At 48.4% G+C, this 27093-nt stretch overlaps 1 protein-coding gene across 1 annotated transcript; it reads right to left on the bottom strand.

The window, feature by feature from the left end:
- Positions 1-2920: 2920 nt before the first annotated feature.
- CCDC167 (coiled-coil domain containing 167) lies at positions 2921-18671 on the bottom strand. The gene is made up of 4 exons (XM_036907132.2): positions 18584-18671; positions 4928-5022; positions 4704-4756; positions 2921-3259 (listed from the first exon to the last, which is right to left on the bottom strand). Exons 1-4 carry the CDS (start codon positions 18623-18625, stop codon positions 3156-3158), a joined length of 294 nt encoding a protein of 97 aa, XP_036763027.1. The 5' UTR covers positions 18626-18671; the 3' UTR covers positions 2921-3155.
- Between the last annotated feature and the right edge of the window lie 8422 nt (positions 18672-27093).

The raw sequence follows: 27093 nt of genomic DNA, 5'->3' as shown, positions 1-27093 counted from the left end.
CTCCCCGTGCCCCCCACACATTATACATGCTAATCATAATGCTCCCTTTCTCCCCCCTGCCCTTATCCCTCCCTTCCCACCCATCCTCCCCAGTCCCTTTCCCTTTGGTACCTGTTAGTCCATTCTTGGGTTCTGTGATTCTGCTGCTGTTTTGCTCCTTCATTTTTTTCTTGTTCTTATACTCCACATATGAGTGAAAGCATTTGGTACTTGTCTTTCTCCACCTGGCTTATTTCACTGAGCATAATACCCTCTGGCTCCATCCATGTTGTTGCAAATGGTAGGATCTGTTTTCTTCTTATGGCTGAATAATATCCCATTGTGTATATGTACCACATCTTCTTTACCATTCATCTGCTGATGGACACTAAGGTTGCTTCCAATCTTTGGCTATTGTAAATAGCGCTGCGATAAACATGGGGGTGCATCTGTCTTTTTCAAACTGGGCTGCTGCATTCTTAGGGTAAATTCCTAGGAGTGGAATTTCTGGGTCAAATGGTATTTCTATTTTGAGCTTTTTGAGGAACCTCCATACTGCTTTCCACAATGGTTGAACTTATTTACATTCCCACCAGCAGTGTAGGAGGGTTCCCCTTTCTCCACAACCTCGCCAACATTTGTTGTTGTTTGTCTTTTGGATGGTGGTGATCCTTACTGGTGTGAGGTGATATTGTGGTTTTAGTTTGCATTTCTCTGATGACTCGTGATGTGGAGCATCTTTTCATGTGTCTGTTGGCCATCTGAATTTCTTCTTTGGAGAACTGTCTGTTCAGCTCCTCTGCCCATTTTATATTGGATTATTTGCTTTTTGTTTGTTTAGGTACATGAGCTCTTTATATATTTTGGATGTCAACCCTTTATCGGATCTGTCATTTATGAATATATTCTCCCATACTGTAGGATGCCTTTTTGTTCTATTGGTGGTGTCCTTTGCTGTACAGAAGCTTTTCAGCTTGGTATAGTCCCACTTGTTCATTTTTGCTTTTGTTTCCCTTGCCTGGGGAGATATGTTCATGAAGATGTTGCTCATGTTTATGTCCAAGAGATTTTCCTTCCCCTTTTTATATGAACCTTGGGCAGTTCTAGAAGGGGGAGAGAGCAGCCTTGAAAACCTGCCGTTTTCTGTGCCCTTGCAGCAGTGGCCCCACTGTAACAGAGGGTATCTCTGGGGTTGGGTCACACTTAGCCCTCTGGCAATCATGGCACCCCCATTTGCCATAGCCACCCTAACACCCCCTTTGTCTTCCCCAGCAGAAGGTACAGTTGCTTTTGTTTGTCCTTTTGTGGTCACTTCATTTCCTCTATCTTGGTGGAGGGGGAAGAGGGGAAGCTGGGCAGCAGCTTTGGATTGGGGGCGACTGTCGTGGTTTGTGATGGGAAGATATACCTCTCAGATGCTCATACAGCTCCCTTGGGTCCCATCCCAGTGTGACTGGTGTCCACGGAGATAGGGCATGGAGGCTCCCTAGGAGGTTGGACTCCACCTTGGGGTCTCCAGCCAGCATTCCTCCCGCACAGCCCCAGGTTTGGCAGCACTGCTGAGCTGCTGTATTTCCACCCAATTCTGGGTCTATCAGTGTGTCTTGCAGAATCTTGGATCATTAAAGATAAACATATTTTTAATTTCTGTGTTGCTCTGTGCTGGGGCTGCTGCTGTTTATCCTCAGTGGTTTGAAGTCTGGCTTGGGTGAAACAGCTTGGGCTGGAGGTGAAGGGCAGGAAGCTGTACTTGAAGAGGAAAGTGTTTGTCCAAGATCCTGGGCTCCATCAGGCTCCCAGGGATGCTCCTTGCTGCCAGAGAGGAGGCCCAAGGAAGAGTCAGAAGCAGGGACTGGAGAATGAATGAACTGACAGCCCAGAGGGGCAGGCAGGCACCTTCCCCCTTACATAAATCACACCTGCTCGCTCCATGGTGGCACTGTGATAATCCAGGATCAGTCTGTGTGACTAAAATAACAGAGGTGTCAGACCAATTAGTGTCACTAGACTGGAGAAGAGAGGGAGAGATGGTTTCTCTGACCCCAGGCCCACCTCCCCTGTGCGCCTGCTCCAGGGTGGGGATGTGCAGGAGCTGATGGTTCCCTTTGGCTCCCAGCTAGAGTTTCTCCACCAGATCTGTGACTCCTGAGCTGCTGCCCTCTTAGAGCCCGCCTGCACTTCACTTGGCTCCTTCACCCTGGCCCAGAGGGTCCATCGTTGATCTTCCATAGCCTTAGCTCTGGGGCAACTCCTTTCCTTGTTTTCACTTCACTTGGTATAATCTGGGTACCCAGGCCCTTCACCCTCTTGGTTGCTCTGCTGTGCTCCGCCTCACCCCAGCCTCCATTCCTGACCATCGCGGCTCCTGTGCTGTGAGGGGGTGGGAGCTACTGCACACCAGCTCTGGGGGTGTGTTCAGGGGCCACAGGTGCTCTTTGCTGCTCCCTGCAAACCCTGCATGAGTGGCCACTGCTGCTGGAAGGCTGACTGGTCACTGCCACGCCTTACCAGCTCTGCCTGCCTCTTGAAGAATGGATGCGCTCTCTGCTCCCATGGGACCCCATACAATCACTTCAAGCCCCCAACTCACCCTTGGCTGCACAGGCTGCATTTTTTCTGCCCTAGTTACAGGCAGTGGCACTGACTGCAGGGCAAGACCATGTACCTGGCAGAGGTGGCAGACAGGAGGTGCAGTGCTCGCCTCTCAGCCCAAGCATTGCCCACACCCCAGAGGTGGCCCCCAGCAGTTTTGGCTTAGAAAGTGCTTCATACTATCTCCTTATTCCTCATGTAAGCTGGGGCTCACCTTCACAGCCCCTTTTCTCCTCCAAGTTCTAAGCTGAGAGCTTTCCCTTGAGCAGCTTGTCTTCCTCAATTCCTGAGCTGCCCCCACTGTCCCTTGGCTTCAGTCAGACCATGACATTCACTCAGCAGACAGGAGCAGCTTGTGTGTTCTTTATTGCCTGTCCCTGGGGCTGAGGGAGGAGCCAGCATAAAGTCCTTCAGGAGACCCAGGCTCCAAGGCAAGCAAGGGGTCTAGGCTGACAGGAGGCCTGCCCAGGTGTCGGGTGGGGACAAATGCTCCTGCGCCTTGGTTCTTTTGAGGCTTGAAGGGCCTGCTTGGTCACGACCAGGGAGCCAAGGGGAAATGTGTGCTGAGTGGAGAAATCTCAGGCTCACACAGCCCAGTAGGCATAGATGAGGCTCAAGAGGATGAAGATGGCCACAGAGAGCAGCGTGTTCTTCCGGTTCTCCTGCTGAAGCAACTTCAGCTCCTTTTCTGGGAGAAAACAGTGGTGGACAGGTCGTTTGGTCCCATCTCCCACTCTCATCTGCCCCTGCCTCTGCCTCTCTCACAATTGGGTGTACACTCTGCTGAAGAGTGTGCCCTCCCAGCCACTCATGTACCCGCAAAATGACACTCCTTGATCTCTCCAGATCTTCACCTTTTGGCTACCGATCCCAGCCCAAAACAGTCCCAACACCCAGTGCTGTTCAACCATTTCTCTTCAAATGCAGTTGAAGTTGAGAATGTAGTATGTGAGGGGGTCATCAAAAAGGCCACACCTGAAAGCCAAGAGAGGTGGTGGCATGGCATCGTCAGGTGAGTCCTATGGCCTGTCACTGAGTAGGCTCTGTGGTGCTTATCTGTCCAGGGTGTCTCATTTATCTGACTAGAAACTCAGGGCAGCTGGGACCCCCTTGAGCCTGGCACTGGAGTAGATGTAGGGTGGGGCCACACCATCAGTACTTCCAGGCCTGCCCTCTGTTGGAAGCCCAGCTAAGGAGGAACGAGGGATGCTCAGAGGAAGCACTCTGTAGCCCACAAGGTAGCTGGGGCTCACCTCTAGAGGAAGTCAGTCCTGCTATTGTGCAGCCACAGATTGCATTTATCCCTCCATTAAGGCACGCAGGTTGTTGGGACTCTGTGAAGGCTAAGCTGAGTGGTGATGCCATGATTCTATGGAAATTGCTAAGCTTGAGCAGTGTTCCACCCGACCTGTGTGAGGGGGTGGGAGCTACTGCACACCAGCTCTGGGGCAGGTGAGACAGCCCGGGGCCCTGTCAGGGATAGGTGTGCCCTGTGCTTGCAGTGTTGATGCAAACTGGTCCCTCTGGGAAGTTCCCTGCCATGTGGAGTGTTCTAGGGCAGATTCCTAGCCAGGTCTGGCCCCCAAGGGGACAATACAACTGCAAAGTCTGAGGGGCCTCTGCAGACCATTATCCTCCATGCTGGTAGGGCAGGCCCAGCAGCCACCCCTCTGGTTCCGGCCCTGCCTAGGCTCTACCTGGCTCTGCCCCCAGTGCCCAGAAGGTGGCAGCAATGCTCCACCCACAGCAGCCCTTCCCAGCGCCCAAGTGGGAGGTTCCTCTTCCATCCCAGCCCCCCACACCCATCCCAGGGTTCTACTAGGAGGGAGTGGAGGTCTGTAGGGTAGGACACGCCTTCCAGGTCTGGGTGGGTGTGAGTCTCTTCTGGACCTGGCTACCCAGCCATACCACCTCATCCTCCAAGGGGAAAAACGGCCAAGCAGGCCTCCGTCTCCCTTGGGACAAAGGAGCAGACGTGCTGGCCTTCCAGTGGGTTCCTGCAACGTACTGGGGGCTGGATTCCCCCTGAAGACCTCCCTTGATCCCCATCACCTTGTAGGCTTCCTGGGCTGGCTGTCCCCTCCTGGCCCCAGGGCTAGAGGGTGGGGCTGCTAATGGAAAGGAGTTCTTACCATAGTTTGATGCTTTGCTCATCAGTCTGCTTTTCTCTTTCTCCAAAGACCTCCTGTTGAGGGGGAAGGAGTGTTATGGCTCAAGCCCTTTTCCTTCTTAACTCCTGAGGGGCAGCTGGCACACCAGGGTAGGCTGGACACGAGTCCGGGTCTGGGGGCAGGAGTTCAGAGCCAGGACCCTGGGATGGATACAGGAGGCCCAGGGAGGGGTGCAGGGGCATTACCTGGCCTCTGGGCTCAGCTCTGCCTCATAGAGCTTGAAGTTCACAGCCTCCAGGTCTCTCCGACATTGTGACAGCTTTTTCTCCAGTCCATCAATCTGAAACACACAGCACACCCAGCAGACAGATGGGGCACAGCTTCACAAGTTTTGAAACAGTTGGGATCCCAGGATGGGAAGGAGGAGCCTCGAAGAGTTGTCTTGGACAGCACCCCTCTCCCCCCAATCACCTCTATTTTGCTCTCCTTGGCCTCTCCAGGTTACAGCCTGAGCCCCACTGGGAACAGCTATGGGAGTTGCTCAGGCTCCCAGAGCTGCCCTGCCCCTCTGGACCAAAGTGGGTTGAGGGCAGATAGGAGAAGGGCCTGTTAGCTGTCACCCCAGCACATGCTCATGTGGGCCACAACACACAAGGCATTCTAGAATGATAGGAGCTGCTGCTGGAAGGTGCTGCCTTTCCAAAGCCCTCCAGATATCTGAGGGGTGGGGGTTAGACATCTAGGGGCTAGAAAGCAGAGGTATTTTTCACATTGAAACACTTCATCTTAAAGTAATCTTAGAGTTGTAAGAATATACATCTTTCCATGAGAAAAATACAACTCTGCCCATTGTCAAGGTACCTGCAACTTATGTGGCAAAACAGCTAAGCTCCTAAAAGGTTGGTTGCCAAAGGTATTAGTTCTCCAATTTGTCTGGATTATAGTTTCTGAGGTGTGTTCTTGGGGAAATAATTTGAGCTGTGTTGAAGTTTTATAAAATACTGGACCAGATCATCCAAGCCTGGGTCCTGGTATCATGTGCTTGGCTTTGAAAGTTCATCTGTATACAGGTGTCTAATCAGCCACCTCTCTGGGCCCAGGCCTGCCTTTTTTGCATCTCTGCCCTGCTGGCAGGAGCCTAGATTTCAGTGGATGGGAAGGTTCAGAGGGTCCCATATCTCTCACAGCAGTGACTGAATAGTGCCTTGGGTCCCGGTAATGCATGATTTTCCATCTGGCTTTACTCACTCTCACCACATCCCTAGGAAGAATAACAAATATGACTTCTATTTCCCAAATGGGAGAAGCTCCCCAGATGGAATCAATTTTCTGAGGAGTCGGGGTGAAACACTCCTCTATCGGTGTCAGTGAGTTCTCTGCTCCAGTCTCTTCTGGAATGGCTCCTACAGAGATGGCAGTCAGTGACTCCAAGTATGAGTCCCAGAGTCCCAGGCAGGTGTTCTGGGGCCTGTGTTAGGAGAGTTGCATGTGAAGTCTCTGGGCCTCTTGCCCCTTTCCCTCAGCTGAGTGCCTGGCCGAAACAACACACCAACTACCCCCTTCCCTGCAGTCCCAGCCCACTGCCAACTCCAGCTCCGGAATCAGGGTCCTTGGGGAGGGAGCAACTGCAGTCTTAACTGCCTGGTTAATTGTGTAATTTCTCTGCTAATGGGCACCAAAGGGAGGGCTGTCCTGGGAAACAGCCCCAGCCAGGACCTGGGGAAGCCAAAGGCCATCCTGGAACCTGCACTGTAGGGAAACAGGCATCGGGGAGCCAGGGTCAGGGAACAGCAACAGCCTGATGCCAAGGTTAGTGAAGCCCAACTGGGAGGAGCAGGTTCTTCAGGCTACCATGAAGCACCCCCATCATGGCACCACTCCCAGCACATAGCCCAGCTCCTCAGGACCTCGGACTTGCCTTTTCTGCTCCGTGGTTTAGAAACAAGACACGAAATTCCACCAGGGTCCCAAACAAAGCTTAATTCTTGAAGCTCTTACCTTCTCCACAAGGCCTTCTCTGCTGCCCTCGGCTACAAATTCATCAGTCCTTTTCAGACGCTGAGCACATACTATGTCATCCCAGCTACATGTCCAAACCTTGTCTTCCAAACTCTGGGAGCCCTTAGGACAGGGCTGTATACTTGTAGCCCAAGGGGTCAAGTCTAGCTCAGACTGGCCCATTCCACTCATTAACATGCCTGACCCCTAGGGTGCCTGACTTTGCAACTCTTGTTCTGGAAGGCCCGGTGGCCATCTTTCTTCTCTGTGGCCACAAGGCCTGGCCCACTGAAGTCTTTGTGAATGTAGCCATGAAAAATGAGAAGGTTGGATGTGGGATTGAGGGGCTGGGATGGATTTAGGCCTCATGTAGCGGCTGGAGTCCAGAACCCTCTGTTTGTGCCAGAGGAGCTGGAAGGAGCTAGGAGAGGCAACTGTACATGCACAGAGATTATGTACTTTGCAGATCACCCAGTGCAAGCCAGTCCAGGGTAGAGTTCTCTCCGCGGATCCTTGTGCCAGGCCCCGGGATGCATGTCAGTCTAGGGAGAAGGCAGTCTGAAGACTCCCATCCCTAAACACCTCTGGAAGGCTACCAGGTGCCCAGACAAGTGGTAATTGGCCCAGTGAGGCCAGGAACTCATGCTAAGCACAGTCTTTAAACTGAGTTTGGCAAACCACAAGTGGCCAAACCAACTGGCTGTCATGCTCTGGGAAGGGCCTGTGGAGCTGGCAGTTGGAGGCCTTTATGTGAACAAGCCCAATTTATCTGCAGTTGCACTGAATATCCCCTTTCATTTACCACTTTTTAATGAGGCTTAAACGGACCAACATAAATCAAGGTTTTAGGGACTTGAGTTCTAACCTTCCTCTATGAATATTTATGTCCTGCTGACAGTTCTGATTCCCTTCAAAATAGCAAGTTCCCTTCTTTATAACCCAGCTGCCTGATGTGGGCTGAGTGAGGGGAGGCTGACATTGTCAGGAGGCTCCCCAGTAGACCACAAACCCATCCTCAGAAGGTGACCCCGCTGGCAGTCAAACACCCTCCAGCATTTGCTGAAGCAGATGCCAGCTCTTGAGCAGCAATGATGGGTGCAAAGATCCTGGGTGACCTCCTGGCTGCAAAGAAGGCAGGGAGGGAGGGTCAGGATGCATCTTTTAGTTGTGAATGTGATCAGAAGTGGTGGCTAAAGTAGAGTTGGCCAGCAAAATTGGGCCAGAAACGGGGGACAGGACCCAGAGAGTAGGCCTTGAAGAAAGCCCCTATTTGGATTTTCAGTCAGCTCTTAGTAACATGTACATGGATTATTCACTTTACAGACTCCCCAGTGTGAATCTATAATCCTTGGTTAGTTTTCTCTGTCATGAGGCTGGAGGCAACAGAGGACAAGTGAGCCAGGAACAGGAGAGAGGGCAACGGGTTAGGAACAGAATGAGACAAATGTCAAGAAGATTTTAGAAGCATAAGGGTCAGAGCTGGGCAAGCAGTTGGGAGCCCAGGTATCCAGAAACCTGAAACTGTGGTTCCTGAAAAATACGGTAGTAAGGTGTGTAGGCTGTAATCAGGAGCATCAGCTTGCCACTTGTCATATGTCTAAGTGATTTCCTTAATTCTGTGCCTTAGTTTATTCATGTGTAAAACAAAGATAGTGTCTCATATTTCAGAGTTATAAGCATGACATGAGGCATACATGTAAGGGGCTCACCATGGTGCCTAACACACATAGTAGAGTCAGTAAGTGTCTGCTATCATTATTACCAGAAGCGGTTTTCACTGGATATTTGGGGAATACAAAGAAAACAATTTGTGGCAAGAGTAAGAGAAGATAGGTGAGGAATGTTATGGATAGAAATCTTCATTGGTCACTGGCTGGCGATAGTGGGAAGGAGAGTCTCTCTGGCAAAGATGGACTATCCTCTGAGTCCATGGAGGGGTTTGGAGCGGGGCGGCTGCAAGCTAGACCATCAGAAAGGCCACTCTGCGAGGTGAGCCAGCTGAGGACACAGCACGCTGGAAACCTTATGCTCCCCCCTGGGGATGAAGCTGGACTGGGGCTGTGGAGCCAGCCAAGCCACGGAAGCTGGGCCTGGTGGAGCCCAACAGAGAGAGGCCGAGAGCAGTGTCCAAGGGCAGAACAGACTCCGCTGTGGTCTGGGCATGTGAGGAGATGCAGAGTGGCAGGGAGGCCCGGCAGCCAGGGCCTGGATTCATCCACACCATTATCAGAGATAAAGGCACCACTACAGGGCTTGCCCCAGGATGAAGGCAGAAAAAGGCCCCATAAGAGAGATCGGACCAACTCCAGTGTGAAGAGGTTACCCTCCAGAGGCCAGGGAGGCTCCCAGGACCCCTGCCCAACAGGCTGGAGAGTGGGTCACCTGGCAGGAAGAGCATGGCCGGAGTGAGACTGGCTCGGGTGCTGGGAGTTCCTGGAGTTCTAAGAGCAGAACTGCTGGCTACAACAGCCACAGGCAAAGTGTGGGGACAGAGGAGTGCGTGCCTCCAGTGCACAATAACATTAAGAAGTGTGCATGTGTTATGTTAATATTCAGACTGAGCATCCGTCTTTATACAGGGAAAACCACACTGTGACTAAGTGACTGAGGTGTCAGTCAGCAGGCGGAATACAGCTGGAAAGGGACCTGAGCAGACAGAAAGGTGGTGGGGTGAGCTCCCTTCAAGTTAGCAAACTGTGCCTTCAGGCACCGCACCCAGAGTTGAGGGCCTGATAGGTGTGGTGTAAACCTGTGTGCAAGCAGTCCAGGGGCCTTCCAAGTAGGTGGTGAGTGTAGGGTGTTGTGGTGGGAAAGTCTGCTCTTGACCCTGAGACCAGCAGTGGCTAAAACCTGCGCAGGAGGACTGCTGGTCTGAGCCTATGTAGGAAGGGAAAGAGAGGAGAAAGGGAGGGAGAAAGATACAATAAGGCAGGATGTGAGGAGCCATCCGCTGAGGGGGAGCTGATGGCCCCAGGGGGCTCTGGAGACAGGATTCAGGAAGTCTGTGCTGTAACAAGAAAGGCCTCCTTCACGGGCAGGAGACCCACTGCCTTTTTTACCCACAGACTGAGGGTTCGGTGCCTGGCGTGTGGCTTTGAGACTGGGCAGAAGAGCAGGCCCAGTGGGGCAAAGTGTAAGACCAAGGATTCTTCACAGTGATGGGGGCGGTCCCTGGGAAGAACGCAAAGATCTGGGCAGTTCAGCAGAGGCCCCAACCCCAGGCAAACAGGGCCATTGCTTTCCTGCTGGCGGGTGCTAAGCGAAGAGAGGCCTCTTCTTTGAGGTTACCATGGGCTGGGACTCTTCCTGAGGCCTTCCTAAAGGCCCCCCTCGGATGCACTACTGGGTGCTGGGTGCTCCATGGCACTGCACTACCAGTTCAGTGGCCCTGGGCCACCTGAGCAAAATCCCCTCTGCCACCTGACTTGGGGAACAACACCTTATCCTCAGAGCTTTAGGGAAGTCTCCCTTGGGTTCTATACACCATAAAACTGCTGTGTTAAGAGAAATTGTAAAATTTGTCTGACATTCCCAAGAGGAATCTTTTCAGGAGTGAGGAGTCTCCCAGAATCAAAGTCCTGACCGAGGTCTCTTTGGGGACAGGGAAGCTGAGTGCCAGCTAACAGATAACTGCCTAGCACACTGGTCAGGTCAAGCCCGTCGGGGGCCAGCTCTGGGTCTGGCTGCTGCCTTAAGTGCAGCTCATTCTGCTGACAAGCATGAGCCACAGGCTGTCACTCCCCTATCGAAGGTTCTCCTGTTGAAGGTGGCTGAATGGTGTTCCCATGAGCATCTTCACAGCCTGGGAGGTGGCTCCCACCCACTCTCTAAGAGGCCCCTGTCTAGAGCAGACTTTCTTCTGGGAAAGGGCAGAAGGCACCCTCATGGCTTGGCTGTGGGTCACGAAGGCCACTACTGTCTGGTTTAGGAAGTCATTTCTAGTCTTGCTGGCCTTGCTCTTAGGAGCTTCTGGTCAGCAAGTGACAGAAGTTGCTGTAACAGGTTAACCTCAGGAGTCAGGCAGCAGCCAAGGTGTATCCCATACCTGCCTGGCCAGGTCCTTGATGGACGCTGAGACCTAATAAAAAGGACGATGTCAGGGTACCTGAGCCTGATTCAAGTCACAGAGTTTCACATGTCTAGATGGCACAAGTTAAAGCAGCCTTGGAAGCAAAAGCCCATGAGAAAGTAAGCTGCAATACCAGCAGCAGCCAACTATTGCGCAGCACGTGCTATATGCCAGGCCCTGCTCTGGGCTCTTCATGTGGATTCACTCACAGAATGCTCGTAATAACCCACTGGGCTGAGTATGGCATCAGCCTCACATTTTGCACAAACTTGGGCCATGGAGAAGACATGATTTGTCAGGGTCATTGTGGATAAAATGAGAGTTCCTGTGGCCAGGATTCTCACCTGGCCCTGGTTGACTAGCTCACTGCACACCTGTGGGCAATACATGGCTGTTGACTCTATAAAAAGAGCTCCACACAGTGCTCTGGGGCACGACATGGTGGCAGGGCTGCAAGGCTGTAGGGGAGCAGAGGCTGGAGTGGTGGCAGCGCCGAAGACAGAGGCCCAGATGATGGCTGTGCAGGACGACTGTGCAGAGAGGCCCAGAGGATGGCTGTGAGGACAGAAGGGCCCAGAGGCAGAGACTGGCTTGCTGCATGCAGACTCGCTTTGAGTGAGCAGGATTTTAGTGATTGACCTGCCACCTAGAAATAAAGTTGGGTATAACCCTTTCACCCCAAGAACGTTTTGCTGTCAATTTCTTTGGTCACATTGAATCCATAGTGAACTTGCCTGGGGCTGAAACCCACTGGCAAGACAGTCATACAGCCAGCCCCTGGGAGAGCCGGGCAGTCTGTGCTGTTAGCCCCCGCCCCACATTGAGAAAGTAGAGAGCCACCTGCCCTGCGGCCCTCAGCTCCTGGGTACAAACTCAATGCCTTCTGCCTGGGCTAGACAGTTTGTGGGCAGCTCCATGTACGCTACCAATGTCTGTACCAACTTTGCAAAAAAGGGGCTGTCTCCTTTACAGGGCAGCAAACTCCTGGCACGGAGATTCTAAGTAGCCTGCCCAAGGTCACGTAATTGGAAGTGGCAGAACTGGGGTCTGAATCAGGGTTTCCCTGTTTCAGAGCTGATGGTCTTTTCACCACTTCAAGCTCTTTTCCCAAAATCCCTCATGAAAACATTCATGACAAAGAAGGGTTCAGTGGAGCAAAGTCATTCCACACCCAGTCGAAGCTTATCGATAAGCTTGTTGATCTGGCTTAAAGAGATTCTCTACTCTGAATAATCTTGTACGAGGGCTTTAGTTGGTCTCCGCCCACATAACAGGTGTACTCTCTGTGAGGGAAGAACCTGGCTGAAGTCTGTTTGCTTGGAGACGGTGAGACAGGAGCATCTGTCCTCATCACATTGAAGGCAATTACCCTCTGACTCCCAGCCTCAAACATCCCTGCCTACCCCTAAATTGTCTGAACTGCCAAAGCACCCTCCAAAACTCATGCAACAGACCCAGTTTCCAGAAGGAAATACGTGGGCTAGTTGGACCTGATGAGTCCTCCTTCCCCCAATGGGTTATCAAAGCCCTTCTTTTCACTTGCTAATTCACAACCCTGAGAGTGGTGTCAGCTGTTTCATCTTTAGCCCCAGGAACTGGATTTCTGGAAATCCACTCATTTTCATAAGTCAGGAAGGTCCCAGGACGTTTATTGTAATGGGTAAAGAAGCCAGAACACCTGTCCATGTAGTCTCTGGCAAGGGTGCTGGGGCTTTCCATCTGGGGCCTTTGGGCCACAGTCAAGTCACATGGGAGTCACAGGCCTTGATTTTCCAGCTGCAAACCGCAAAGGGTCGATTACCCTGATGTTGCTTAAGGGATGTTTTTCTGTGGAGGAGGCTCACGGGGCTCACAAAAACTTCCACCCACAGTTCCCTGAATCACCACAAGTTTCTCTCCCAGGCTGAGCAGGTGAAGATAGTAAACCTTCTCCATTTTTAACGAACAATTTTCAGGAAAAGCAGAGCGCCGAGGGACTTGGCACCTCTCTAGAGAGTCACCCGGCAGCAGGGTCAGGAACACAGGGCCGTGTAGGACCTGCTTGTGTGCTGAGCGGCTCTGCACGTACAGCCAAGTCAGTCCTTGCCTGGAGCCCTCAGCTGTCCCTGGGCCAGAACTGTTCGGGGTTTGTTTTCTCTTCTTTCCCTCTCAATATATGTTTTTTTGATAAATTAGCAAAAGCTTCTTCATCGCTGAAAGGCTCAAAGCACTATTCAAGAACTGGCATCCACTCTATGTCTTATGAATTCATTAATTAAGATGCTGGCAAACAGCCACTCCACACATGCTGACATCCAGCCGTGTTAGGTAATGAGGTTTTAGTCTCCTGACCCCCATCAGGTGGAGCGGAGCCAGACACAGGCTGCTGAGAGAAATCACCTGCTCGATGGCGACCTGTCGCTGGCGCCTAGCAGCAGGTGAGGCTCATTTAATGGTCGGTGGCCCTTGAACAGTGTCCGTCCGTAGGCTGTGAACCCTTCTCCCAGCCCCTTGGCCAGTGGCTCCCCAGCAAGGCAGTGCCCACCTGCTTGTTCCACGGTGGCCTCCTCACCTCTGGTCAGCAAACCACTCAACAGGGCTCAGAGAGTTCAAGTGCCTCCTCCAGCCACTCAAGCCAATTCAGTAAATATTTATTGACAGTCCACTAAGCTGTTTCTATCCCTTGTCTCAGAAAACTGGTAGGTTCCCCTTGGCCTTGTGCACGGCCTGTTCCAGAACTAAGGCTCTCTTTATCCACTCTTGAGCTGGGGAGGTCATCCAGAGGCCATGACCACCAGCTGACCCTCAATCTGGACCCGGGCAATCGGAGGCTCCTTACCCCCTCCCCATCCTTGGAATGTTCTCTGTGCACTGTTCCCAGAGTGGGAGCTATTTTCAAGGATGCAGCCTTGAGAGAGCAATGTGTTGCTGAGACCATCTGCAAGGTGTACGTGACTGAACCCAGTTAAGGCCTCTATATGAACTGTAAGATTTGGTGTGTGGGTGCAGAGATCTACTTGCGATTGCCCAAGACGAGCCTCACATGTAAGTTCCCTTATTAAACCTGCCACCTACCTGTCTGAAGTGGCCTGCCTCTGTCTTTGGTCTCTCCCTGCCCTCTGTGTAAGGGGGCCAGTTCTTGAAACAACTTGGTGCTTCTGCCCCTCCCTGCCTGTAGGGGGCTTACAGCAGTGGCTGACATTAAAGAAATAATTTTAAGTGTCTAATCTCCTCTCCTGGTGCCTAGGCCATATTTTCCCCTCAATTTACCACCTCTCCTTACTTGTCACTGATCCTGGCCTCTTTTTCTGGTAGAGATTCCAGTGAATTTTAAATAATTCCCACTAACTTTTACTCCCTATAGCAGACACTGTTAGTTGGCTAACACAACATTTCTTCCCAACCCCTTCCCTTTGCCCAGCTCCACTACAGGGGCTAGAAAAGCTCAACAGATGCTTTCCCAGCCTCGATGCAGCTAAGGCTGGTCATGACCCAGTTCTGGCCAGTGAGACATTCCAGAAGTCAGCTGGGAGACTCCTGGGAGAGCTTATGCTTTGCTGATAAAAGGGACCGTGCTGTAGTTTCTTTATCCTTGCTCCAGACTTAAAGTTGGATATGACGACCGGGGAGCTGTGACAGCTATTTTGTGACTACTGAAGAAATAGCTAAGAAAATGGAAAAATACCAGCCCTGATTTAGCTAAGCTTTTGAACCAATGCCAGTAGCCAGCTACGTCCAAACTTCTTCTTATGGGAAAAAAGCTATACTCCTACATACTTAGGTCACTGAGGTCAGTTTTCTATACCTTGTAGCCAAAAGCTCCCAAACTGATGGATTTTTGTACTAGGGAACTAGATCTAACCATCTTTTTTAAGATGTCTGCTAAGAAACCACAATTTGTTACCTTAAGACCAACTGGCTATTGAAACATCTGAAAACACGAAGTTGAATGGTTCAGCTGCGAAAGAAAAGTAGTGACCAAGTATGAGCTCATTACTATCAGAGATTAAAAAACAAACAGGTTTTACATCAGCCCAAACCCTATCAGTTTAGACTGAAATGCAACCTTTCCCATCTCCCACACAACATTAAAATTAGTACCAGGACTGATGATTTCTCATCTGAATTATAATCCCCTTGTTAGTCAGAATTAACTCTCAGAAGCTAAAACTCATAACCAGTTTTTTCTAACTGTGAGATCTCACAAGGTAGCAAATGAGTTGAATTAAGACACCTCAAGAGAAGCCACGAGGGGAGGAGGCTAGGAGGCACTTTGGTTGTCCTAGGAGGTGACTGCCCAGCACAGCTCAGGGTGAGTGCTGCCTGCTCAGTAATTGCTTCATTACAACAAGTGGAGATGGTCTGCAGGTGATGAGATCATTCACTTGTGGGGGTTTTATTGCACTAGTCAGATTAACAAACATTTTGATTAAATCACCACTTCATTGGCACTAAGCACACGAGTTTTAATAAGAGGACAATATCCACTGCTACTGAGCATCAGTGCACATTCAATGCACAAATCTGCTGGGGGCAGTGGAGGAACAAGGTGGGGAGTTAGCCAGATGCCAGGCTTTTCCTAAGGCACACAGTTAAACATCTCAAATCTTTGAATATCTGTGGATAAAATGAAGGTTCCTGTGGCCAGGATTCTCACCTGGCCCTAGTTGGCTAGCTCACTACACACGTGTGGGCAATGTGTCATTATTGACTCTATATAGAGAGCCCCGCCCAGTGCTCTGGGCAGCACAGTGGCACGGCTGCAAGGCTGCAGGCGAGCAAAGGCTGGAGTGGTGGCAGCGCCCAGGACAGAGGCCCAGAGGCAGAGACTGGCTTGTCGCATGCAGACTCGCTCTGAGTGAATGAGATTTTAGTGATTGACCTGCCACCGTGGAAATAAAGTTGGGTATAACCCTTTCACCCCAAGAACATTCTGTAATTTCTTTGGTCCCATTGAACCCATAGTGAACTTACCTGGGCCTTAAATCCATTGGCAAGACAATATCCAAACAAAAAGTAACCTTGGAGACTAAGATGGCAAATGTAAATGTCTATATTGGTATCAATAGGTAAAGAATAAAAATGGGCACGTGTGACTGGTAAAGGCACTAGGAGAGGATACACCCTACCAAATTAAAAACACTTAAAACCAATGTCAGCTAAACAAAAGACATCTGTGATCTTTATTTGGACCCTAGTCAGTGAACCGGTGACCCCTGGTGAAATTCAAGTCCTTTATGTTACAGATGAGAAAACTCAAGTTCAGACAAGGGGGTTGACTTAGCCGTGATGCAAAGCTGCAAAAGAACCACCAGGGCTACTAATAAGAGTAGTTTGTTGATTATCACCCTGTGCCAGGCACGTGCTAGGCACTTTACACATATTTAATCCTCAAAACCACAGTGTGAAGTAAACTGCAATCTGCCCTGGAGACTGCAGGCTATTTACTGAAACACACTAGCTAGTTCTTTCCTAAAGATGGGCTGGGCCTGTGGCCTCCTCGCCACGAATGCATTTCCCAGCGTCCCCTTGAGGTTAGGTGAGGCCTTGCATCTTAGTGGGCATCTTGGCCAAAGTCAAGAACTTTGGGTCCAGGCCTCCCAGTGGGTATGCTTCCTCCACTCTCTCTTTCCCTGCCAGTGAACACCAATGGGGTGCCACCTAGTTTCATTCTGAGGTGACAATGAGACCCTGGGGGACGGCAGGATTATGAGACGGAGGGAATATGGCAGAAGCACTACTTTCCTGGTACTCTGGACCAGGGGCTGGCAAACTATGGCCAATGGCCCAAATACAGTCCACTGACTGCTCTGGTCAGTAAAAGTTTTATTGGAACACAGCCACACCCATTAATTTACATACTGCCTATGTCTGCTTTTGTGCTAAGACAGCCAGGCCTACTTAGGTATAACTGATTCTCCTTATTTGTAGTAGTTATGTTCCATAAAGGTGCTGCCAACAGTGAGTTAGCAAATAGTGAACAAGGTTAGGTCCCTGCGAACCTCTGGTCACAAGATTTTTGTCAACCGATCAACACAAAACCTCGGTTTTTGTGTGTCTGTTTAAAGGGACCCTATTTATATTGCTGATTTATTAACATTGAACTCACAGCCAACAGCAAGCACTGTAACACATCCTTGAACAAAGCTTACCTAATGTGTGTGTTTTCTCTGTAATGCACATACAGCTTCCTTGCACTTAGGAACTAGACAGGACTACACCTGAGGGCTATTTTAAACAGCAAATTCACCCACAAAAAGCACAAAAATGCAAAAACCATGGCACTAAATAGACTACAGAAAGGAACTTGTTTACAGCATAAGTGATGAAACAGGGAGGAAGCGCACTGCTTTGTCCTTGGTAGGGTAGGTGGGCCTCAGATGGCTCAAATTTTTCACTGCTTTGAGTTTATCCATGAATTACAGTAAAAGTGTTACAAGTATTGATTTAGGAGTTACAAATACATTTTAGTAGGAAAATTCACAAATACTGAATCGTGAACAATGAAAATCAATTGTAGTTGCATCAGAGACCCTATGACCCACAGAGCCTACTACCTGACCTTTTACAAAGTTGGCTGATCCCTGCTCTAGCCTCTTAGGAAAAAATTAACTTTCTTGTTCTTAAAGCCTCTGAATTTGGGGGCTTCTCTCCAACAGCAGCTTATTGTGTCCTGTTATAAGCTATGAAGCCCATGCTCTTCCCTACACAGCACCATCTCATTTTACCATCTATATTTTCTTTTGGGAGATTTGCATTTCTATAAACACTTTCTTCTTACCAAGTAGACTAATATTTCTCAAGGGGAGGTACTAAACCTTCCTACATCAGCATGGGTGTGTGTAGCTTGTTAAAAATGCAGATTCTTTGTTGACAATGCACACCCAAGTCCTACTGAATTACCCCAGGTGGGGGAGAGTTGAACTCTGTTTTTAACAAGCTCTACAAATGCTTCCTAATGCATTCTGAACTTGGTAGTAAATTCAAGAAGACTATTACCCTGTATCTCCCTTGCAAGTCCTGGGAGGGTGCTCTAAGGGAACTGTAAACTGTAACACATGGGAAACAAGATGTACCGGAAAGCTAATCACCTGTACTTGGTTCTCAGCTCTTCCAGCATTTCAACCTGGGCTCTCCTTGAAACCTATTTCCTCATCTGCAAAAATCTCATAGGCTTATAGTGAAGATTAACTGAGAATGCAAATAAAGTAGCATACAGAAGTTGCTCAATTTGCATCAATTTTCTTTCCCTTTCATATGCAGTAAATTATTTTTAAGCTCTCTGGGAACATGGAATTGCAGAATTCTCTGTAAATTCCTACAGATTACCAAAGTAATTTTCGAGCTACAAGCTTCTGTACCTGGGGAAAACTTCCCATCTCAGGGGATATTTAAGCCATTTGGTAATATACTAAACAGTAAGGGCTCCCTCACTTTTTGGGATCCCCTCGTCTATAGACCTCTACCCCTCAGGGGTCCCCTCACCTCCGAGTACCGCCCTTTTCGGGTCCTCTTTCATTTACACGCCTCCCCTCGGGGCCTCCTTACTTCCCTGTCCGGCCCTCCTTGGGGCTCCCCTCCACCTCCAAGTCTCTCTGGTCTGCAGGTCCTCTCACCTCCGGTTCCCATCTCTAGCGGCCCCTGAGGCTCTCCAACTTTCGGCTCCCCACCGTGCCCCTCACCTCCGGGTACCCCATCGGGCCCTATCACGGCCATGGCGTCCCTCTCCCAAACCCCGTGTCACCCTCACTTACTCCCCAAGGCCCCTCCTCCAACCTGCAGCCGGGCCGACCCTCTACCCATAAACGGGCAGAAGGCAACTAACGATGTGCCCCCCTCCCCCTTCTCCCCTCACCTCCAGAGCGACGCCCAGAATCTCCCGCTTCTTTTTAGTCATGTTACTTGCCGGGATCCCCCAGTCATTATTGGGCACGCCCACTGGTGATAGCACGCACGCGCAAACATTCGTGCTTCTCTCTCATTGGTCGCCCAGGGGGCGGGAGGGGGAGGCTACTAGGGTCACCATTTTATTGAGGGGCAGGGCCATTTGGCGCGGCCATGTTTATGAGGGGCAACCTCTTATTTGGAGCCTCAACTTTGGGGTGGAGAGAGGATAACTAGATTGGCCCTGGAGGAACAAGGGCCCGCCCAGAGGTGGAGCAACTCCTTTCCTTCCTAGTTCAAAACCGCTTGACATCACAGAGAGCCTCTTCTTCACCCCATGTTCTTTTTTGGTGCCCTCCAGTCCTTTTAGTGACCACCGTAACCAGTCTGAGTCCAAACCCCACTCCCCAATGAAATTCTGCCCAACCTTTAAGGCTCATCCTGAAACATTTTCCCAGAACCCCACTTTGAGCTTCTTGTCCCCTTGGGATATGATAACGACCTTCTGTTGTTTTTCCTCCTTTTTTGTCTCCTGTTCTTACTCATTTTTTATTGTTTTATTGTTAGAAGAGCCTACAAACATCACAGAAAACTTGTAAAGGAAAAGCAGCATCCTTTAACCACTTTTAACACTGTTCCTATCTTTGTTTCTGTGTATTCCCATCCAGGCTTGGTTTCAGGCATGATATTTTACACAGTTGTAATCCTACTGTACAGAGTACCCTGTAGACCTGTGCCCTTCCCAATGTTTGTGACCCTATGATAAAAAATATTATTTTGTGTTATGGCCCAGTTACCCATATAAACAAAACCAAAGTTTCCTGATAAAAACCTTTACCACCTGAGATATACTCTGGTATCTTCTAGTCTATTTCATTAAAAATAAAATTGGTGGCAGGAAACCTATTATTTCATGCCTGCTAACTGATACTGAACTGCAATTTGAAAGACCCTATCATAGACACTCCTATGTCTTTGAAATCATCATTTGTGATGGCTGTGGATGCTATCAAGTGAGTACATCTCATTCTTGTATTGGACATTACTTCCAAATAATCCTAAAGCAAACATTTTTGTGTACACAGCTCTGTCCTTCTGAATTCTTTAAGATAAATTCACACAGTGGAATTTTTGGGTCAGAGTATGAGACTAGAATCGAAGCTCCTTATTTTCTGACCTGTTATCTCTCTGTTGGAGCCTGTCTTCTGCATGTGAATAATAACCCTGACTCAGTGTTTGGGGAAAAAAAGTGTTTTCAAATCTGTGTTCTCCTCCCGATAGAGTCATTGAATGATGGAGCTGGAGGGGACCTAAGATACCATCTCACTTGGCTGCCTGACTGTGGCCCAGAGGGAAAGTGTAGTAAATTCTGTCTGAACAGGAAGCAGGTTTTTGAGCAGTTGTTTAGTGCAGTACTCATCTTAACACCCGGCACAGGAAAAACTTACTCAAGAACATTGTCCATCAACTGTCAATCAACAGCATTTATTGTCAGAACACTCCTCACAGCGCTGGTTCCAGTCCCAGAAAAAACAGATTCTGTGCTTTCCAATTATCGCAGGCACAGGCCCAGGGGAGGTGAGAAGAGGAGGAGAAACACTGTGTTCTTTTAGACGTGGCTCCTTCTGTGTTTGTTTGGCACCAAGAAAAAGCCACGGGGATCTGGGTGTGCTTCATGCTCCCTCGTGTCTCTCCCCCATTCCCTAGGAGGTGACATGGTGGGCAGGTTGTCATCCTTCTCCCAGAAGAGCCTTGGATTTTCCAGACCAAACTCCGTACCACAGTTGTGATAATGGGACTGGAACAAGAACCTGTGTGGGTTGCAGTGCAAGGAGACTTTCGGAGTGACACTGACCGGGATTCCAGTCTCAGCTCTGCCACTGGCAACCGTGTGATCTGGGGCAACATACTTAAGCCTGTTGAGCCTCAGTTTCCACGCCTGTAAAATGAACTCGTTGTGCCAGACTTGTAGGGTCGCTGTGAAAACTACTAAGTAGTCGGTTCTGGGGCTGGTGAGTGAGCAGGTCAGACTCAGCAGGACAGGTGCACCTGTTGCCAGCTTTTCATTATGGGCTTTCACTTAGCAATTGTTGCTGTTTGTTTTTTCTGTTATTGTTTCGATGTTGGTTTCTATCAGCTTTAACACTCTTGTAAAATCTCTGTTGTTAGGAGTTGGGGGCAAATATGGGTTGTTTCCTGCTATCAAGTATGCCTCGTTTATGGCAAAGGCAGCACGCCCATACACGAGCCTCTCTCCATAGAGAGGAGATGCCCTCTCCATCTCTCCACTCGACCTGCCTGCTGAGACCATCAATTGTGGGTTTTGTGTGCCTAGACATTATAGTCAGTGGTGACCCCCATAGCGCTGGAGACACTGAGAGAGCCCCAGGTAACCCTTTCATCCCCCTGCTATATACAAAGGCCAGCTTTGATTCCCATGGGGGCTGCTTTTCCAAGCCTAATGCAGTCTGGCCTGGCTTCCTGCTGGAAATGCTGCCACACGCAGATGGATTACTGTGGGCCAGCTGTCTGTCTGTCTTTGTTCTCCAGAAAACTGTGGTTCTGAACTGCCTGTTTGGGAGTTTTAGAGCTAAGTGTTTAAGGAAAATAGAGCATTGCATTGGCAGACAGAACTGGGTTCATACCTGGCTAGGCCAGGTTCTCACTGCATGAGGTCGGGCAGGTGTAGCCTCCTCTTTGGCTCTCAATTTCTTCATCTGTGAAATGGGCATAGGGGAGAGGGGGACCTAGACACCTTAGACAGCCCAGGATTCTGTTTTTAATGACCTTGTTATTTTTAAAGTGCCCAGAAAGAAGGCACCTCAACCTCATTGAAGTAAGGTATGCATATAAAATAAAAACCAATCATTACCCTCAAGATATCTTCAATGTAGTTAGAGAGACAGACTGACAACATGAAATAGTGAATGCCAGACATCATATAACTAAGTGCCAGCTGTCTGGGACTTACTGTTGGTGCAGCTCCAGAAAGAAAAAAGAGAATGCTGTGGGCAGTGGGGCAGCTTGTGGAGGCTTAAGGCCTGTAGGATAGACATGATGGCTTAGGTGAAGATGGGGGAAGAGGACACCCCAGCTGCGAACCCAAGGGGCTTCCTATGCCTACAGGGGGCGTCCTTTTCAACTTTGCGCAAAACCACCCTGTGGCCTAGTCACAGCCCTGGCTTATTTGTCATGGACATCCTTGCACGGATTCTTCTATCCCTAGTCCCCTACTGGGCTTGCCAGACCTGGAGCCCCACCACTGCCCTGAGGGCATCTTCTCACAGCAGGAGTTGGGGAGAGTAGAATCATTCACTGTCAGAAGCATTTCAGGCAGGAAATGAAGAATTCTGTAGGTGGTTAAAAATACAGTGGAGGCTGATTTATGTTTGAATTTTGTTCCAGAACAGCAGATTATAGCCCAAGTTCTGAGGCAAAGGCAGCAGTGTCTTTATGGCCTGCTTGGATCAGTTTTATGTCTTAGTGATTTTTATATGTTTCAGCTCAGCCTAGATGCTCAAACTTCTTTGTCCCATACTTCACTGGGGAACTCATGTACTACTCCTTGCATCCAGCCTCATTTTACCATAAAAAGAAAAGAAAGCAAGAGAGATGAAAGGATGTATATAATTGATGCCCAGTTTTTTAGATAAACGAAATCAAATAATAAATAGATGATGAATCCACATGAGACCCGTGGAAACCGAAGAACAGGGATCTCATATCCATGTTATCTTGATATCCATAATATCTTCTTGATGAGAAGAAACTTCTATCAGACCTCACTGCCAAGATACACAATGTGTCCTTCTTGGCCTGCTGACATGTTTTTACCTTATGGCTACTGTTCCTTTTGTAACTGGTTATGTTTCCCACTCTTTTGTTCATGAGGAAGCTCAGATCTGAACTTGCTCAGCGATTTTGAGCATAACTTCCCCTGTTATGTTTAAAAAAAAACATCTTTTTAAAAACTAGCATTTTCCATGGCTTTATTTTATTTTTCTACCCTTGTTTTTCCTTTGCTCTATCACCTATTTTTATCCCATCATACTGTGTGCATTTTGGTAAACTACCTCAAATCATTTTTGGAACACACAAGAGCATAAATAAATCAATAAATACATCCTGTGTTTGTAAATACAGCACTTTGCTCTTTCTAAAGCAATTTTCACATCCATTAGCTTTGTGGGTACTCACATAGCTCTGTAAGGAAAGTTGGCAGGCTCAATCAACCCCATTTTGCAGACAAGGAAGTTGAGGTGCATCCATGCATGAAGTGACTTGAAGAAAAGGACAGGTGTGTGACTCCATCCACGCAGAAGACCACCCAAACACCTCTGAGGAAGGAGACAGGAATATGAGATAGCCCAATTAGGTGACTTTTTATTACTAGATGTAGATTAAGAAGGAGGAATCAAAGGTTGGGGTCGACAGTTGGAAAGGACACACACTGGGGTAACCACTGGCTTCAGAAATTCCCCCAGAGTTTGTATCTGTGTTGCCATCTCTGTCCCTCCGCCCTGCAACTTCTGAAAGATAACAGACTCACTCCCACTGGTCACATCACATGGATGACACATGATCCAAGCTAGGCAGCCAATCATAGAACCATATGCTCCTGGCCATAGTGATTGGTTCCTAGGGAAGGACATATAACCTGAGCTGGGCCAATAGAAATTCTTCACTGAGAATTGCGATCTCTAACTGGGAAATGAAATCCCATCTCTGGTTGTGGTGCTCTCGGGATGTGAACCAGGAACTGCTGATAGCTGTGCTCCCTTCCATGAGAAGCAGCTCATCCCGGGCATGGGAGAAGGCAGGCTGTGTGCATGAAGCTGCAGCTATGAGAGGTGGTGAGAGAGTGTATCCTGCAGATGTTTGCCGCTCTGGTTCCCAGTGCTTTGCCCTTACCCTACCCAGCATGGAGACCAATAAATCCCCTTTTCTGAGTAACCTAGTTTGAGCTGGATTTCTTTTACTTAGAGCCCAGAGATTTCTTAATTCATATAGTTCAGAGACTGATTTTTTTTTTCCCCCTAAAGGAATAAATCCTGACGTTCTGCTTTTCTGGAGTCCAGGTTCTTGTCTCCTACATGTCTGGAACCTCAAAGCTTAGCTTATCCAAGGGGGTTTAGGCCCTGGGAAGTAAGAATAAAAGTAATGACCATCACGTTGTCATGTGTCTTGTGTCTGTCTAGAGCTGGTCAGAAGCAAAGGCAGTAGAGCCGAGTGGCTCAGAGGGTGGCACCTGGCTCTGCTGCTCATCAACTGTGTGGCCTTGGGCAAGTTACATAAGTTTTGAGCCTCAGTTTCCTCATCTACAAATGGGGTTAATAACAGCAGGTACTTCAAAAATTCTTGGGAGAATTATACAAAATAATCTGCTTCAGCACATAATGCTATGTCTGGCACCTAGTTAGCACACCACAAATATAGTTAAATTATTCTGGATGATTTTACATGCAATATCCCTCAAGCACTTCTATGAATGGGGCAGAACAAATATTCTCATATTTGTTTGGCTGATGAAGACTCTGATACTGAAAGGAGTTAAGTCACCTACTCAGTCACATAATAGGTGGGAGTGTCTGGATTCTAGACATTGGAGTCAAATCTAGGGTCCTCTCCTTTGGACTGTGTTTGCGAAGTGGGAGTGGGCTGGCTATTGTCAGAAAGCCAATTTAACAGCTTATAAAGGGCATTGTCCCTCCAGGCACAGTCCAAAGCAGAGTCAAATTCCGTCCAGAAGGCTGCTTGGTGAGGACAGAAAACTGGCCCCAGAAAGATGCCTGAGAAAAGTCTGCTTCCTTTGGCTTCCCTGGGCATCTCCAGTATCTGCTCCCCTCCCTTCCCTCTACTTCCTGTCAGCTCCTAGCACCCAAATGGCTCACATATAAGAATCTGAGAAGACAGACTATCAGAATCAGAAGGTAATATAGAGATCATGCAAACCCATTTTGATAAACACCTACTATGTGCTAGATATAATAGATAAAATGGTGACTAAAACACAGATCCAATATTTCTCATTTTACAAATGAGAAAATTGAGTCCAGGAAGGAAGATGGAATCCCTACTGTCTACAGGGAATTAGTAACTTTGTTAGACACCTTCTAGGGATATCTGCCTAGCTCACAATGGCCTCCGTTTCCTGAGGTTTATGTGATTCTCACCTTCCCATTGCAACGATTGGATCTGGCTGAAGCTGGGTCAGTCTGATTTCATCTCCCAGGAATTTGACCATGGAATGAGATGTTGGTCTTACCCCAGAGAGAAAGGCAGAGAATGAATGCATGTCCTTTCAACGGTCCAGGTCTTGGTTCAACCCTTGGGTGCCCCACCAGCACCACCCATCCCCTGTAATACAGCTTTCCTCTTCATTTGGGAGTTTTGAAGTTATTAAAAGTGTTTTTCTTCTTGCAACAAAAATAACCTAAATTAAGACTGTGGCTGAGCTTGGGTTAAAACCTAAGTCTCCTGGCTTCCAGACTCAAGTTCTTTCCATAAGCTGGCTGGCAGCAAAGATGCTCTTCTCTGGGATCTCTCAGAACTCTGACCTTTGGATATGAAGTTGGATATACCAAACAAAACTATGCCATCCAAAGGGGTTCCCAGGGCTTCAGGGAAGGGATCTCTGGGAAGTGCCAAGTTCATTGATCTCTAAAGAAATTGCTGTAGGGGTGTGTGTGTGTGATGGTTTCCAGAACAGCAGTGGAGAATGGTGATTAAAAGTTCAGGCCCTGAAGCCAGACCGCCTGAGTTCAAACCAGCCCAAGTCCTCCGTTCACCAGCTGTGTACCTTGAGCAAGTTGCTTTTCTCAGTTTCCTTCTCTGATATTTATCCCCATAGGTTGTTGTAAGTTTCCATATATGTATAAAGTACTTAGAACAGTGAACCACAAATACTAGCTATTTACTATTACCTGCTTTTTTTCAGATGGCATTTTCCTGCAAAACATTCCCTGACCCTTAGGGTTTAGTTTTTGCTCACTTATGGAGCTACTGCTAGTCTCCTGAGATCTACCTTGGTCTGATCAAATTTTTAACACAAAAACAAGAGCATTCAAAGCCTACCCACACAAAAGGCATTCTCTGACCTTTCACCACCGTGATGTGTGTATTGTACCTGTGATAAGCTAGTTGTCTTAGCTCATACACTCCCCCAGTACAGGAGCTGACCAGTTTGAGAAAAGTGTCTCATCAAACCTTCATTCCACAATTATTTACTAAGTGTCTGCCTTGTGCTGAGCTCTTTACTGGGGCTGGAGGAAGGGGCTCTCTGTTTGGTGACAGACTAAAAGATAAATACAATGCCAGGTCACCAGCACTGTGAGAGAGGCAGGCATAAGGAGCATGTGGACCTATTCAGGCTGGGCGCTCAGGAAGGCAACTCAGAGAAAGGGAAAGATGAGTAAGAGTTGGACAGACAATGCAATTTAATGGCCATCAGATCAACAGACATCTGACAAAACCAAGTGTTGACAAGGACATGGAACATGGAAATTCTGATGCACTGCTTGTGGCATGTAAATAGGTACAAAGCTTTGGTAAACAAATCACAAATCAGCATTAACTAGAAAAGTTGAAGGTGCACTGGTGCACCAGTTGACCTATTATAAGAATGTATTTTGTTGCAATAACAAAGAACTGGACACAACTTAAATGTCCATTGTATTAATTTACTACTACAATAATGCTGTGTAACAAATAACCCTAAAAAATATCTCAGTGACTTACAATAGCAAATACTTACTTCTTGCTCACGGGATTTTAGGTTAGTTAGTTAGGGTGATTCTGCTCAGGTTCACATCTGCTCCATGTGTCTCTCATTTGAGGACTAAGGCCAAAGAGATGGCAGCTTGCTGGGAGCATGCTTTTCCCATGGTAAATGGCAGGGCTGCCAGAGGCCAAACTCAGCCATACAGGTACATTTAAAACCGCTGTTTGCATCAGATACTATTGGTATGTGATCTCACCAACTGCTAGCATTCTGGTTAAAACCCATTAGAAATTTAGTCTTCCCAGAGTTAATGGGGCAGAGATATATACATGGCAAAGGGGGTGAACGAATTTATAGTTCTATATAGTCATCGAGTAGAGTTGGGAATAATTCAGTCAATTACATCCATCAGTAGAACAATGGATCAATAAATTGCAGTGCAGTCATATAGTGAAATATTATACAGCAATGATGGTCTAGAGCAGAGATCAGCAAACTGGTGCACAGGCCAAATCCAGCTTGCTGATTGCTTTTGTAATTAAAGTTGTACTGGAACACAGTCATACTCAATCATTTACATATTGTATATAGCTGCTTTCATACTATAATGACAAGAGTAGTTGCGACAGACTGTTGGGCTCACAAATTTGAAAATATTTACTATTTATACCTTTCAGAAAAGTTTGCTGACCTTTGATCTAGAGCTTCACATCAATATGAATGAATTTCACAAACCATGTTGTATGAAAAAAACAAGATGC

Source organism: Manis pentadactyla, chromosome 16 (genome assembly GCF_030020395.1).
Source record: "Manis pentadactyla isolate mManPen7 chromosome 16, mManPen7.hap1, whole genome shotgun sequence".
NCBI lineage: Eukaryota > Metazoa > Chordata > Mammalia > Pholidota > Manidae > Manis > Manis pentadactyla.
This window is presented reverse-complemented; position numbering and strand designations above follow the sequence as displayed.

What these genes read in the sequence shown, in the direction of transcription:
- CCDC167 (XM_036907132.2), bottom strand. Translation starts at nt 18,625, where the DNA reads ATGACTAAAAAGAAGCGGGAGATTCTGGGCGTCGCTCTGGAG. An exon ending in TTCTGGGCGTCGCTCTGGAG is followed by an intron (nt 5,023 to 18,583) that starts GTGAGGGGAGAA and finishes TGTGTGTTTCAG; the next exon opens with ATTGATGGACTGGAGAAAAA. An exon ending in GAGCTGAGCCCAGAGGCCAG is followed by an intron (nt 4,757 to 4,927) that starts GTAATGCCCCTG and finishes CCCCCTCAACAG; the next exon opens with GAGGTCTTTGGAGAAAGAGA.